Source organism: Zea mays, chromosome 2 (assembly GCF_902167145.1).
Source record: "Zea mays cultivar B73 chromosome 2, Zm-B73-REFERENCE-NAM-5.0, whole genome shotgun sequence".
Classification (NCBI taxonomy): domain Eukaryota; kingdom Viridiplantae; phylum Streptophyta; class Magnoliopsida; order Poales; family Poaceae; genus Zea; species Zea mays.
The window spans coordinates 16,102,865-16,119,465 of NC_050097.1; the positions used below are offsets into that span (position 1 = coordinate 16,102,865).

Below are 16,601 nucleotides of genomic sequence, written 5' to 3' on the forward strand. Positions count from 1 at the left end.
ATAAGGACCGGTTTGTCATCCTTCACTACCTGTACTCATGATAAGTACAACCACTCGAGACTGTGTGGGCAGTCACTCAATCTGAACTCGTACAGTCCAACCCCCGGGTTATGAAGGTTGGGGAGCATCGGGAGGATAAGGAGGGGGGATGTTTTGTCCGGTTTGGACATGGCGGTGGCCTGACTCCTTCTGGTATAACCGTTAAGGTTAGGACATGTGAGGAAAGAAAGAGATTCGGCATTCGGGTCTCACGATGGTGAGATCGCAGAAACCGGACTAGTGGGTAAAGTGTACACCTCTGCGTAGAGTTTGAAAATCTATTCGAATAGTCTGTGTCCACAGGAATGGACGAGTCTGGTATGGTATGGCAATTAATGTTTTGTTTTCAAAAAAGGGTGTGTTTGAGAAAAATGGTTTTTAAAAGCTCCGGCGGTTGAGCCGTGAGCTATGGTGGACGGGAAGTCCAGTAGCTGTTTTTGAAAATGAAAACCAGTGGGAAACTGCTGAGATACCTGGATGGTTTAGTCCAGGGGATTTTGTTGTATATTGAAAAACTTTCTGCTCCTTTGGGAGAGGATGCACTTTGCAAAATACAAAATGTTTTACAAAACAACCCTGCATAAAATATTGTTGTTTCTGCAAAATATCCTGAGCTCCAGATATTCCATGCATTATATCTAATTTCCCCATTCCACGGGTGAAGGTGGGCTGCTGAGTACGTTTGTACTCACCCTTGCTTATTTGTTGTTTTTCAGAAAAAGGAGATCGGGTAAGAGTTACGACTGTTCCCAACCTTGCCTGTGGCTGTTGGACCGCTGATTTGCTTCACTATGTATGTCGGGCTGCTTCAGCCCCACTCTGATGATATGTCCCGAATTGTGAACCAACTCTTAAAGTTGTTCGCCACCTTTATAGGTTTGTCTCGTTTAAAGCAGATCTAGAATCATCTGATGTATAAATGTGTTTACTAGCCTCCTGGGACTAGTAATTGTATCACATTTGAGTCCCAGAGGATTGGGGCGCTTCAAGTGTCGGGGTGGGTGTCGTAGCCATTGCATCGCATCTTTCCCAAGTACGATGGGCAAATATGCAGTCATCACATCTTTAGTTGCCCCAGCGGCCGGGGCAGCAGTGGTGTAGACAGCCAACCAGCCTCCTGGGTCCTGCTTAGGCTCGTACTTGTCGACGTTGGAGACTTTGAAGTTAGGGGGCCACTAAATGGCCCCGAGACATGGAGTGAGCGTCGATACTCCACATGTGTCCTCCTGTCGACGATGATGATGTCGGTCTCGGGGAGGGGAGTTGTCGACGTGGTGCCTCAACCGTCCCCAGGTCGTGCCGCCGGTTGAAGCTGTTGCCGACTCAACTCTGGTGGCCTGACTTCGCGCAGGGATGCTGTGATCCCGATCATACTCTTCTCGGTGCCGAATCTCGTTCTCGTGTCGTCGTTCGCGTGAAGCATTGATGGAGCTCCGTGTGTCCTACCGACTGTTGATGGCGTGTCGTAGATCGCTCGGAGGATGAGCGAGAGGCAGAAGATGATTAGCTGCCCGAGTGAGCAGCCGCCGATATCCCTTGGCGTCCGGAGTCCGGGGGAGGCCATCGGCTATCCGAGCCAACACTCCACCGACCTCGCTCGGTGTGTTCATGGCTCGGGCGAAGTCGAGGTTCAGGTTCCGTCCGAGAAGAGGGTTCTCTCGACGTTGTCTTGCCTCCTGTTCGGCCTGCTCTTGAGCTTGCCGACGATCATGTCGTTCGGAATTCCTTCTTTCCCTGAAGACCCGTTCTTCTGGAGTTTCTCCCACCTCCGAGATCTCATCTCGTGACACAGGCTGCGCCGGGTCCCGCTCTCCGGCTTCATGATGTCGCCGGATATTTTGGCGTCGGTTCCTTCGTCAGCGAGATTCCCGCTGAAGAGGTTCCTCCCCCGGCGCGGTTGGTTCATCGTCGGAGATGGGGGACGATTCCACTCTCCCCCGATGAAGAGGACGTCGGGGTAGAATGGAACTTTCGTAGCGACAAGCTTCTTTCTGTTCTCCTTTGAGGGCGGAGGTACCAGAAGAGCAGCTTGACAAGCCTTCACCTCGTTTGTTTCCTTTTTCCTTGTGATCTGTGTCCATTTTTCCGTAGATGAGGTGGACAGCGGGGTTCTCCGGATAGACGGATCCTCTGCTCCTGGCTTGCAGGAGGTAGTCTTCGCTTGGAGCGTTGGAGGTTGCGCTTTTTCCTGTTTCGCTCCGGCTTTCCCGGAGGTTGTAGAGGAAGGTTTTCTCTCCGATGGATCCGCGATGTAGAGTTCCTTCTTCGTCTGCCACGGATGAGATGGTTCCGAAGCAGAACACGAATCCAGGGCGGAGGATGATCTTGTGCTGGAAAGTGATGGTCATTGAGCTAGCTTGGATCAGTGACACCCCCCCTACCTGGCGCGCCAGCTGTCGGTGTTTTGGGTCCGACCGCGCACCCAGGGTTGCCCCTCGAGGTGCTTTTTGGAGTAGGACGGTGTTACCGACTGTAGCTCGATGGTTCGTGCCAGATGCACGAGAGACAGTAGACAATCTTGTACAGGTTCGGGCCGCTTTGAGATGTGTAACACCCTACGTCCTGGTGTGGATCTTTTATGTGGCGGGTTACAAGGGAATTCTCGAGTACGAGGGATGCTAGAGAGCTGAGTAGATGGCTAATGAGTGAGATGTTTTGAGGGGGTGCCCCATAGGCCTTATATACTCGACCGTGGGGGTGTTACATACGGATATGATAACAACGTGCGCCTAAGTAATAGTGAACCGACTGAGCTTATATTCCTATAATTCTGCCGACTTATCGTCATTCAGTTCCGACGCCTGAGGGCGCAGCGCGGGAAAATCAGATCACTGCTGCGGATAATGCTTAAATCCATCGGGTCGCCCGGGCTCGAGCTGATCCAATCTTGCGTCGATCCACTCTGCCAGACGTTCCTCCCCAGGCCCACGAAGGGATGGCCTTGCGAAATAATGGGCCCAAAGCCTTTCGCGAGGTCTTCTAGCCTTCTAGTGGACCCGGGGGGATATCTGTCCCCCACACTCTACAAGTGCCATAATTTTGTTTGAAGATCATTAGTGATTAGTGCTTTGGAGAGACTGAAGAGAGTGTAACAATATGATTTTCTTGTTGCTCTTTTTGTTTGGTGTTTTGATCGTGTTTTCTTCTTCATCATCTTAATTCTCACTTGTAAAGTTAGCAAGAGACATCTAAGTGTGAGGTGATCCTTGCAGGGTCTGAGTGACCGCCGAGATTAATAAGAAGCACACATTTAGTCTATGTGACCGTTTGAGAGAGGGAAAGGGTTGAAAGTAAGGTCTTTGGAACCAAACCTCGGTAAACAAATCATATGTGCCTTTGTGATAAATCTTGCTTTGAGATTTGGTTCTTTATCTCCTTCCTCTCTAGCTCTCTTGTTTGCGATCGTTTTGAGTTGGCTCCCAAAGTTATATGAAATTGTTTGAGCAACTCTTAAGCAAGAAGAACTACTCTTCTGCACTCCGATTTAATCTAGACTCGTTCTAACGCTAACCTCGAGTGAAGTTTTGTGTTCAAGTTTATAAATTTCAGGTTTCGTCTATTCACCACCCCTCTAGGCGAATTTCACGGGAAAACACCCGATCTTGGCGTGCTTACTAGACTAAGCCGCGGGGTTGGGATGCTCCCATGAGACCAGGCCCTATACCCTGGCCAAGGGACGAAACAAAGCCCAATACATTATCGCATCCTACCTCTGGGGGAGAGCAAGCTACCAAATAGATCTATGACCTCTCTAAGTACCCTACTATGTTAGGTATCCGATGGCACAACAAACACGTCTGATGCCTAGTGACTCCTAGCCGCTAGAATCAATGGTTCGACTATTGGATCCCCTCCCTCTTCCCTTAACTGTAAAAGGTGAGCACAATAGCATTTAGCAAGTCAATTCTAAGTTGTTAAGTTTATCCTACATAGAGGCAGAAATAAAGGGTGGATGATTGAGACCATTATGCTAGAACCCTTACCAGAATCAAGAGGTGAGAGAGAGTTGGGTGGACTTGATGCATGTTGTGTTTGAGCGTCTTCATTTTTATATTCATCAATTAATGGGTAGTAAGAGGATGTAATGTATTATACATACTGTGGCTTGTCCCTCTTTTAACCGCCCTCACATTCAAAAGAATAAATGTGGCATTTGATGATTGGACCTCGCAATATCTACTACTAGAAGCTGATGCGACGACGTTGAGGTGACATGTTCCAATCCAAATCAAGTGTTGAGTTTTGTTAAGACATAGGCAGAGAATTTAAGTCATATTCACTTAATAAAGTGGCAATACTTGTAGCGAGCGAAGTCGACGTACAAGTATTGTCTGGAACGGCATTCATCAGTGGGCAAAACAGAATGATTATTCTTTAATATCCAGTGACTGTGAAGATATTTATTTACTCATGCAATTGTACATAACCCATGGTGCATCGCAGAAGTCGGTACCGCTTGACGAATGCACGTTAGAGTACATCTTTTTTTTTTTGTATATATAAGAAGGCTCTTCCATGATTCGTACTGGTTAATTTGAGATCAATGGGGCATGTAACACGACACGCCACCTGTAAGGTTGTAAGCAATCATTCAGCACATCCGTTTGATGCTGTAATCATTCGTGAACGTCGCATTGCATTGCAGCAATAAACACGTGGAGAGAATGCCAAGCTCCAGCTTCGGTTCGGTCCCTTGTTGGAACTGCATGCATTTCCATGGACGTAGCAGTGCATGCATCCTCGTGCCCGGAGTGCACGATTCCGGGTCGAGACCGCCGCAAGTATCGTGGCGCGCGAGTTGCCGAGTTCTAGCAGATGTGTTTATTATCTATAATGGCGGGCAGACGGACTTGCAGGGCAAATTAAGCGTCAGCACACATCTTGACTTGGCATCCTTCAGGCTCGAACCCCGTCTCGCCCAGCTTTTGGTTGGTCCCTCTCATCGGCTAACGTCCTGGCCATTGCCCTCTGCTACTTGTGCCGTAACCTTCCAGAAAACGTCCAAGTGTCAACTACTGTACTGTACCCGAGGTAGGGTCACATCCTTTGTGCCCCCCCCACACACACACACACACATACATATGGCCGATGCATTCTGAAATCTGAAGTAGTAGCAGCCACTAGGAAAGCGTTCGGAGTGGGGACAGAACAGAGCCAGTCTCACCAGCAGCAGCATTCTGTTGGGGACAGGACAGCGAAAACTTGCGAAACAAAACCCAAGCGAGCAGGAGCAGCTAGCGAGGTACCGTACTACTACTACTGCCCGTCACCTCCATTGATCCGCTCCTGGTCCTGGCGAGATACGTCCGCGCGCGCGCACCAACCGAGCCGTTCTGGCCCGGCCGCCCGTGCTCGGTCGCCTTCACGAAAGCCACCGGGGCAGGCAGGAGCCAACAAACTGCACCGAATCTCTCTCGTCATCTCACTCACACCCCCAACTGAATAGATACATACCCTGACCGCGCCTGACTGACCGGCGCAGCGTCGATCCGTAGCGGGCGACGCAGTAAAAAAAAAAAACTCATTGCTCAAGGAACACGCACCAGCGGCCGGCCGGGCCGGGACCCCCCCCCCCCCCCCCCGTTTCTCTGCGTTTTCACTGTCAAGGCCAAGTACGCGTGCAGTGAATCGATCCCCTATTGCTAACGTGATGACGTGTTTGTCGAACACTCCTGACTCTATGAGCCACTCCCGTCGGTTCTTAAATCCGATCCACCCGCGCCGCGCCCTATTGATCTCTGGAATCCGGCGCATATGAAACGTGTACTGCTGGTGCGTGGAAACGCAAGTTGTCACCGTGCATGAACAAGACATGTCTGGTATCTAGGTGAGGCGATCCGAGGCCAGCGCCACGACCACAGGCAAATTTTCACTATTTTTTTTTAATTGACAGACAAGTCACGGGCCAAATTAAAGGAATGTCCCAGCTCGTTCCACGTTACGGCCTGCCGGTTTTCACGCGCGGGCGCCCACGTTATCGCTTCATCCCGGCCCCCTCGTACCGTGCGCCACGGGATTAGGAGCGCGACGACACGGGACAGGAGGGAACCAGAGAGGGGGAGAGCGAGACGCCGCGCGCCAAGTCGGGTCGACGCCGAGTGGAGCCCTCGCGGTCGCAGAGAGAGAGGAGAGGGGAGCGCGCGCGCCGTGGCCGTGGTCGTCTTGAAGGCGAGGCAGGGTAAGCTAGCAGGTTGCAATTGCATGCAATCAATGAGATGATGGTGGCGTGGTTAACCACGTCGCCGCGCGAGGCAATAATAAAACGCTGGTGTGGGCGTGTGGCAGCGGCAGCCTTTCACTTCGCTCCGGCCAAGCGACGTCACGGTGGAAGGCCCAACAGTTGTTCTCCCGGCCGCCTGACCGTCTGACCTTGGCGCTGAGTCTAGCTACCCCGGTGGCCGGTGCAGAGTAGCAGTATCATTGACCGCATGACTCGTCGTAACTACTTTCTGTTGCGCAGAAAACAAAAAAGCACTGCGCAGTCGTCTTCTAGTAGTATGTTGGAGGGATAAACAAGACATGAAAAAGATATTAAAATAAAACAAGTCCTTCAACAGCGTTAAGACAAAGCCCACACATTCTCCAATTGTCCATCATGAGACTGGCCCGATGTAGGTTACATGGCCCAAGCGACGGTTTATGATACATGTACATGGTACTACATGGTAGCATGGTACCCAGCGGAATAATTTGGCCCGAAAAGACGGCTATTGGGCCTTCTTTATTTAGACACCGAAGGCCCAACTAGACATGGAATACACAAGGTCAGAACGAACGAACTTCTGGTTTATGATTTTTATGAAGAGCGTCCCATGGTGCATCCCCTGTCCACTGACAGGTGACTTCTGCAACGTTGCGGAGTCGGAAAGCGTATGGAACCAGAACCTTCTTCTCCTGATGATTATGTCAGCTTATCATTAGCTATGTGGAGGTAAACCAAAGTGCGCACTGTCACGACACTGGATAAGTGCTGACAAGCATGCATGCCAGCTCCACATGCATGCATGTATGCGCTACTCCTATTCCTTGGTAACTGGGCAACTGGCAAGCTCTTGTCCGCACGGCAACCCAACTGTTGTTCGGCAGCCATGGCCCCCCATGGCTGAATGGCTCATGGCTGGTGTCTCGACAGAGTGCGCGTCAATCCGGAACCGACAGCTAGCTTTCTCCGAATAGGGGTGCATTCATGTGTTCATGCATCGTGATCTATCCGCGTACTGGTAGTATACAGTTCTAAGTACCGGCCGTACTACACTGAGGACTGGTCATGTGCGAGGACACGACGCACACGGCACAATGTCAGGCGTCAGGGCTGTCGGTACGTAACTGCTAGTATTAGGCTCGTCATGCGGCCATGGGACAAGGCAAATGTAGATTACTAGTAAGAAAGAATAACAAGCGAAACTTGCAAGAAGGAAGGAATGAAGTCAAGTCCATATATCCAAGTTAATTGGTGTATGCAAGAGTAAAAAAAGAACTCGCCCTGGGTTGCGGGGGCATCTCCTCGCGCATCTCGATCCGTGTCAGGCCGCCGTTTCGGCTATAAATAGGACGCACAGTTCCGAATACATGCTTAGGAATTAATTAATCATGATCTGATGAGCGTACACGCTCGGATCAAAGTTGTCGCGGTCCCGTGGCCAAGCTTTGCAATGCATCGGCCACGCACTTGGCAAAAGGCACACCAACCAACAAACTTGGTCCCTTTCTCGCGGTGCATGAACTTGGCAGCGTCGTCGGTCCGGTGCTGTGACGCACCGGGGCGGGGGCGGGCGCGCGGGAGCGGGAGGAGCAAGCCGCGGGCGAGGCGATGGCGACCGCGGAGCGAATGGAGGGCGAGGGCACACGTGACGTGAGTCGGTGAGTGGGGCAAGGCGGGGCGCGCGCCGGGCCACACCCGCCACGCCCGGCCGGCCGGCCGCTGCTGCTGTCCTGTCCTGTGGCTGGGCCGGCCCCGGCGTTGGTGATAACTGGATGCGAGCGCGTTGCGTTGTTGGTGCGCTGCACGAATCGGAGGGGCACACCCTCTGATTTGTTTGTTTGGATGCCTGGCTGCCACATGCATGCGCACATAGTGGCGAGTTGCGCGGCCGTCTGACGGGGGGTTGTGGCGTCATGGCGCTGCACTAGTGGTGTGGTGCCCTGCGACACTGTCCATGTGAGCGTATCTCGATACACGATCTGTCGGTGTCCTTTGCACGAAGGGTGTGACGACTAGCCTGTTATAGTTCATGGTTTTCTAGTATTTACGAAGGTACGGACAGCCGCGCTGTGCTGTAAAAATGCCCCCATATAGTATAATGTACAAACAGTAATGCCCCCATAAAGTTTGAGCCAATTGTTTTTATTTATAATAATGTACAAACAGTAATGCCCCCATATAGTATATAATAAGTAATATATAGATAGATTTTCGAATCTGTTTTTATAATTCATTTATTTAACAATATGAAGATTACTAATATTTGTCCGGTACGTACGATTACTATATCCTTAGCTATTTTGAATAATTCAGAACGCTCACGTGTTTTTCACCTCTTTTATTTGGACGCCGATCGAGCCCGTTGTTTTATTTTTTTTCCCGGGCCTCATATGCATGCATCATGCATGGACCATTCTTTTGTTGTAGTTAGTTGTACAGACCACGAATCCACGTCGACGTCTCAAGTCACATCGTGCATGGCTGCCTGCCTCATCGCCGGCCGTGAACTGGTGCAGATAGGGAGAGAGGAGAGCACGCACGCACGTACGGGCGCCACTATATTAAACAATTGCCCCACACCCGTATGCTGAGTCGCTGGCATATGTTTGAGTTGAAACGTCGTGCCAGATCGCTTTTATATATACGGACAGAAATGTATAAAGCCACAAGCCAGATTTACGTCGCTAATCAATCAACGCATAAACTTTTGTAGCTCGGACTAGGAGTAGGAGGGGGCCGGGAGAGCTCTACGTACTCTGGTTGTCGTTTATGCAGGCGCCGAACAAGAACAAGTCTTCTGCTGTCCATTATATTAGAAGAAGAAGAAAAAACAATATTCATATCATATCGCGAAGCTTATGTCGTCAGGGAGGGGCGGGGGAGATTTATTGGTGGTGACCTTTGGATCCCCGAAAGCATGTGGAATCAAGGTCAGTATATAATAATGCCGCGCATGCAGTACATGCAAGCAGGGGCATATATATAGTTGTTGAGGCGGTTGGTTTGCTAACTGATCTCTATACAAGAAGATCTCCGTAATCTCTGGTTTCATGTGCTATGGAAACAATTCTTTTGTCGGTTGCGCGCAAGGGTCTAGGAGAATCTCCAACACTGAATTCCACAAGCTTGGGATCCGTTAGCCATCCAGCTGGAGCCGGCTGAAAATTACTCGATTGGAGAAGCTCGTTATCACCGGTCCGTCTCGATCCGTGGGTGAGGCCAGGGGGGAAAAGAAAACCCCTCTTTCTGTCCCCACTCCCGACTGGAAAAGCCTTTGGATCCTTGTAAAATAGGACCGTTACTTCGACACAATATCTTCAATCCTTATAACTCGTGTAGCTTAAGCGCCTAATATTTTATACATTGCCTTGCACGTAACGTTCCACTATACCAACACAGCACATGCAACTTTATGTGAGACGCTTTCCCTTTAAGCTAATCCGAGATCAAGGCTCTCATGCATAGTATGCATAGTGAAGGTTTCTCAAGTCATCATTGGTGGCTTTGGCCTTCCCCTCATGACCTCATCCATCGTTGGTAGAGGATTGAGGGAGGTGGATTCCACCACTATTGTAAGTGCTTGTGTGGCCATCGTGCTCTCTACCACTCGTTGAAAAGGAATATCTTATATGATTATATCAAATGTATTAGAACTATTGATCCGTCAAAAGAAAAAAAAAACACTATCGGTCTTAAACAAGTCGATTCCACACATTTATCGGTAACAAGATGACACATATCTAAGAAAAAAATAAAATAAGATATTCATAAAAGAATTACTTACATTACATTAAAACTACCGCATGTACAAAGGTCAGCTGCGTTTGGATGCCTCAATTAAAACATATGGACTGACTCGGTATAGCCACAGTTAGACACCAGTAGCTCGTACATGTGCATCCTTGCAAGAGTGTTCAGGTATAAATCTTTGAGATTATTTTGTTTTTTCTACTTCTTCTCTTTCCATATGGTATATGCCCTACATCTATCAAAACAAACGGTTCTAAAAACAAGTTTCCTTATCTTATACAACAATCTAAGAACTTTAAATTAATGTACACATGTAACCTATATAATAACTAATTAACTAAAGGTAAGCCCTAAATGCCATAAACAACGAAATACAACCTAAATGATAACAACCAAATTTAACCTGTATTAAAGCTAAACATAATGATCAATATTGTAACTTAATCATAGAACACATGCCCCGACATGCGACTTACAAATTGAGGACATAAACTAAATATGTGTTTGTAAACGGTAACCAATCTATCTAAACAACATTGTTCATACACCAAAATGAAAATTGATTCAACTCGTATCTATCTAGAAAACTATTGGTGCAAAATACGCCTTATATAAATCAAATCAAGACGTACAAATGAAGGAGGCGAGGGAAAGTCTTGCTCTTGTAGATCTACTAGTCAAATCCAAGCCTCTTCTAAGGCTAAATAGAAGTGTTATAGGTCATGAAACCTCGACACTATAGTGGTGTGATACCTCGGTACCATGAACTATAACGCCGAGTTATATAATCTCGGTGGCAGCATAGATCATGTTGCTGACCCTAAAGATATAAACACGGTAATAACCGCACCAGAAAGTATGAATGTGGAAATTTTAAAAAGACAAAAAAAAAATCGATCAGGGCTACGAGTCACTGTAATCATTTGGATCTTGAACGTTCGCTTGCATTGCATTGCAGGCCAGGGCAGCCAGCAGGGTAAGGTTCAATGCACCATGTGACGCGAGCAGAGCAAGGCTTCCTTCGTCAGGACTCGGGAACAGACCAAGTTCACCAAACTGGCGTCGCTTTCCGGGCACATGTTTTGGACCTGCAAATCCTGTGGCGCGCTAACTGTGAAGGTTGTTGCAATGCCATTATTTTGCGCTTGTGTTCTTCTTCTTAGGGCTGTGTGTGGGGTATTCGGCGTTTCTCTCTGTGGTGGTGGTGGTGGTGGTGCCATCGGGCATCGGCGTAGCCTTCTCGGTTCTTGTTGTCCCAGCCCCAGCCGGGTCTTGCTGGACTAGCGCTTTACTTTCAGATGATGAATCTTGTCCAGCAGAAACCAGCAAGGCAGCGTTCGTCCTTGTTTTCTTGTGAATGGAGACATGGAGTAGCAGCAAAGGATTCCTGACATGGGACTAGTGACGTCCTGTTGCGCGTGTACGTGAGCAGCGAGAGGCCACATTACCTGAAGCGCATTGGACGACGTGGCGTCCCGAGATGAGTGACGACCATGGGCATGGGCCATGGCCTCCGGGTCGTCGTTAACGTCAATGCATATGGAGCGTGGGACAGTGCACACCTAGCTCCATCTCCATGGCGTTTTAAAGTACACCGGATTGGCTGGCGCAACGATGCAGCTTGATGAGCCTAGCGCGCGGAGCCACCCCCGGGGCCGAGATAAGAGGGGATCCTCTTTGGCTGCAAGATCTACATGGAAAGGGTAGCATGGCTAGCAGGCAGCAGCTGCGGGCGGTATAGAGATAAGATAAACAAGGAGTGCGTACGTGCAGATGGTCGTTGGATCGCTCGCCTCCTCTTCCTCTCCCTCCCTTTTGTCCTCTGTGCCAGCCCAGCCAGCCAGGGATGCCAAAGCGATGATGGTCAGGTCACCAGTTGGTATTAATCTGCTCGTTGAGTTGAGCCGCCGGCTTGCTTGCAGCTTGCGAGGCGTGCGTGACGTCAATCGGGCTGGCATCTTCCCTACACGTACGCTTCAAAGTCCAAGCCAGACTGGTTGACTCTGGAGATGACCGACCGATGGATGTCCCTTTCGGTTCCTGCATGGCACCAGAAAGGCAGAAATTGAAACCGCCTGCATTCTTGTACCTTTTTTTTTCCTTCATGCCAAACAGTTTAGTCTTGTCTTAGATCCAAACGTAAAATTTTTAGCAAAAAAAAGGCTAAATTTAAAAAAAAAATCGAGAGTTTGACCGTGACCTGGACGAGACGTCGCCCTCACAGAATTACTCTGGAACTAGACACGGTGTCGAACTGCATTAGGCCTTGTTCGTTTGTGCCGGATTGGTGGGTCGGAACGATTCCTAACCGGATTGCTTCTCTAATTTATATAAACTTTGATTAGCTGAAATAATTCCGGGTGCAATCAGACACAAACGAACAAGGCCTTAGTTATCTTGGTCACCTCAACGATCGAGACATCAAGTGTCAGCTCATACTGAAGTTGAAACGCCCTTGAGTTGAGCTGAGCTGAGCTGAGAGCCTGAGACCTTCTCGAAGACACGCACGCACACGGTTGCCGCCGATGCAAAATCTCTCGGAGAATCCAGCCGGTTACATCAGGCGCGCGAGTTTCCTTTTCCAGCTTTTAAAGCCAGCCGAGGTGGCGATAAGGATGGCCGGCCGGCCGGCCGGCCTGCCTTCCTGCCTGCCTTTTGAACCGGAGGGGGGGTTAGTGGGTGATCTCTAGTTCTCTACTAGTCTACACGCGTGCCTGTCCTCGGTAGGTATAAAAAGGAGTGGCTGTGGTTGCATCATCCTCTGCTGTTTTTTTCCTTCTTCTTGATAGCAAGACACTATGCTAATATGCAGCGAACAGGGTATCCCCCGCCATTGTTTATTGGCCGAAAAAAGGATCTGGTTCTGGTCTCCCTGATCGTTTGGAACGGGCCGCGGGCGGGAATGATCCACCTGCTGTTCTTGATCGTCTTTAGTCTTTAGACCATCACGCTACTGTTTGACCAGTACTGCGAGCGGCAGCTAACTATGCGGAACCGACGGGCGCTTTTTTGTGAATGAACAAAAAAAAATGCACCGACGGGCTGAGATCAAACAAATCATCGACCGACCTTCACATCACCTGGGCGCAGCACGGAAAAGACGATTAGCGCGTCCGCACTGCTGGTAGTTGGAGTTGGACCGCAGGGATAGGGGGCACTTTCTGTACTGGGCCCGTCCATAATCCATAAGCGCTTTGATTAGTTTTGCTATGCTTATGTAGCTTTGTAGGGCACGCTACCGTGTAAGTTTTGGCGGATCGTATTAGTGAAATACTATACGGACACCGTGATGCTACATACGTATCATTAATGTAATTTGCATGATGTCGGGTGTCTGTAGCGACGTCTGAAAACACTGACCCCGCCGAAGTTGCTGCAGTGGTAGTTTTTCCTCCCCTCATGTTCACTGATGCGTAGTAAATTTAACTAATCCACTGCTGCGAAGCCAAACAGATATATAGTGACGTGGTGACTCTGCCTTTTTCTACTCCTACTAACTTTGGCTTTCCAAGAGATGTCCGGGGTGACATGAGCCGCAACAAATTCCACACCAGCAACGTAAAGCAGAAACCAACGCGTGCCGTCCTCTTTTGACTTGGCGGGCCTATATAAACTAGAGACCCGCACGTACACAGAAAGATCGGGCATGATGCAAGCCCAAGCGCGCTGAGAGAAACGGGCGTCGTAAAATATCAGGCAAAAGCAACCTAAAAAAAAGAAGCGGTGCGTGAACCCACGGCGCCATGCGATGCATGATGAGCATTGAGCAGACGGCAGGGGCGGCCAGCATGCGAGCGAGACTTCCCCCCGGGGGGCCAGAACGAGACAAAGCACTCGACCGAGTCACCCGGCAACTTGCGTTTGCGTCCTTTCCCCCATCCCTTTCGTCTCGTGGTCGAGAAGCAAAAGGATCCAAGAACCTTCGTGCAACCATCCCTTTCTTTTATTTTTCTTTTTCACCGCGCGCTAGCCATCTCCCTGTCCTTGGTACAGGGACGGGAGCTTTTAATGTGCGTTGCGAGAGGTGCAACAAGAGATAGATGGTGGTTATTTTATCCACCTGCAGGCTGCAGCACGCTCGATCCTTTGCCGTCAGTTCTCGTCCTACGTGTCCAAAAGAAAGGAGAAAGAGATCTCCCCCGTCCACGGACACGGAGGAAGCCTTAAAACTTTTGAATAGCTGGAGCTCACTCCACGCACGCAAATGGACATGGCGTCCCTGACGCGTAGACTGCTGAGAAGTTTTGACCCCTTCCGGCCGGCCTGGTAGCAATGGCGGGCTGTTACTGGTAGTATCTACAGCCTGCAGGTAGTACGTGTGTGGACAGTGGGACCGTGGTCCGTGTGGGAGGTGGAGAGATGCACGCACCGCACGCACAGGTGCTTCGTCTGCCTTTAGCGAACCGTGCATTGCACCGATCCGGCAGCGGCAGGGCAGTAGTGTGCGGGTGGGTACGGCGGGGGCGAGCGGACCACCGAGTGGCCAATACGAAATTCCTATTCCCTCCCTGCCTGCGTTGAGGAGGGGAGCGATGGAATCCGGGTCCGGGGTGGGTCTGTCGCTCGGGCGCTGGGCTCACACGAGGGAGGCACGGCACGGCACGGGGGCAGTGGGGGGCACCGGCCAGCCCACCAGTACCGAATGCACGATATGCGGCCCCGCATCGCCCATCCCTCCTCCTCGCGCTTTATATAGCCACCACCGCGCCCGCTTCGCCTCTCCCGTCCACGCATCGCCACCGCGCCATATCGGCATATCCGCAAGAAGCACCCGGCACATCGCGTCGCCCCCACCTTCCCCCTCCCACCACCGCAAGCCCGGACACGCCCAGGGCGCAAATCCGGACAAGCGCTGCCCCGGTCGCGGCAGGCATGGGTTTCCCGGTGGGCTACTCGGAGCTGGTGCTCCCGAAGCAGCTGCTCCACCTCCTGCTGCTGCTGGGGTACATCCGCCGCTTCCTCCTCTGGGCGTTCGACGCCGTGGGGCTCGGCGACCTGCTGGATCTCGGGGACGACCACCAGGCGCTGCTGCAGGACCACCAGCAGCAGCAGCACGGCGCCGCCGCGCAGGGGCGGGACCTGCCGCAGCAGGCGGCGATGCTGCAGCACCGGCGCCCGGAGTTCCGGGCGGTGCCGGCGATGGTCATCGAGGAGGTCCTCCCCGTGGTGCGGTTCGACGAGCTGGAGCTGGAGCCGGAGCCCGGAGACTGCGCGGTGTGCCTGAGCGGCATCGGCGGCCGCGACGAGGTGCGGCGGCTCAGCAACTGCCGCCACGTCTTCCACCGGGCCTGCCTCGACCGCTGGATGGAGCACGACCAGCGCACGTGCCCGCTCTGCCGCGCGCCGCTCATCCCCGACGAGATGGCCGGCGCGCTCTGGGCCGCCGCCGCCGGCGTCCCCGACGCCTCCGACTTCGACTTCTCCTACCTCGGCGCGCCGCTGGCGCCCGTGCCCTCCCCGACGCTGCTGCGGCCGCACGAGCTGCTGCTCACCGGCCTGGGCGGCTACCAGTGAGAGCTCACCACCGCCCGCCACTTCCCCCGTGGGGAATGCGCGTCTGCCTGGATCCATCGACGCTTGCTTGCTTGCTTCCGTTCCGTGGGAGGGACGGGGACGGACAGCAGCCGAGGCAGAGAAGAAACCCAAGGCTCTCGAATTGTACATAGGCAAAATGAGTAAAGCGGCCACCCCCCCAAAAAAAGGCTAGGAGATTAGATCCCTCTTGTGCATAGGTAGATTCCGTCTTCCAAGTTTGTGGAGTTGTGAATCTTTGCGCGGATTAAATTTTTGTCGATGAGCTAGGCGTGTCGATGCATGATTTGGGCCCGCTTTTTGTCCTGCCAGTGCCACTGCCAGCCATGCTTTCTGGCTGCTCGCTCAGGTCAGTCAGGTCACCCAGGGCAGCTGCTCGGGTTCGGTACATCCGTGGACCGGTGGACGGCTCCGTTCCTCTGCACGGTTTCCGTCTCGCAAGGACACACCCAACCCAAGCACGCGAACTTTTTCCAACCTGTGCAGTGTGCCACAAAATATTTCTGCTGCTTCAACGGGAAAGCGCCAAGGCTCCAGATGTTCCGTGGATCCGGTGGTGCGGCCACCCATTGCTGTAACAGCTGTCCACACACAGGAGAATTTCGGGCCAACCTGGTGCTGTGTTGTCCAACACACAGGATTTGAATTGAATTGGCAACCAATCTCTCTCGCAACTCTAGAGTCTAGAGCATCAACCAACAGTGGCAAATGCTAATCAGACAGCCGGGGGTGCGACCAAATGCGCCGAGTCCCTCCGTTCCTTTCCACGGTCCAATCATCCGTGTCAACCATCACTGACGGTCTTCAGACTCCAGGAAGTTTCAGATCCAGAGATGAGACACCCGACGCCGAACCATGATATGTTGTTTGTGCGCGCTTGTGTTTTGGTAAAGGAAGCAAGAAGAACCATGATCTGAAACATAATCTGCAGCAGAAAAAGTAGGTCAGATTGTTCAGTCTCGCTCTGAAAGCCAGAGAGCGCTCTTGACAGGTGTAGTAGTCTTCTACCTGCAACGCATCTCCAGTTCCGCCACTCGGCCACCCCTGGTTCTCGCGCACCGAAAGAGAGGAGTATCAG

At 51.5% G+C, this 16,601-nt stretch overlaps 1 protein-coding gene across 1 annotated transcript; it reads left to right on the plus strand.

Moving 5' to 3' along the window:
- Positions 1 to 14,712: 14,712 nt before the first annotated feature.
- Positions 14,713 to 15,788, plus strand: LOC100284422 (RING zinc finger protein-like). The gene has a single exon (NM_001157317.2). The coding sequence runs from the start codon at positions 14,864 to 14,866 to the stop codon at positions 15,503 to 15,505; it is 642 nt and encodes a 213-aa protein (NP_001150789.1). The 5' UTR covers positions 14,713 to 14,863; the 3' UTR covers positions 15,506 to 15,788.
- Positions 15,789 to 16,601: the final 813 nt, after the last annotated feature.

What these genes read in the sequence shown, in the direction of transcription:
- LOC100284422 (NM_001157317.2), top strand. Translation starts at nt 14,864, where the DNA reads ATGGGTTTCCCGGTGGGCTACTCGGAGCTGGTGCTCCCGAAGCAGCTG.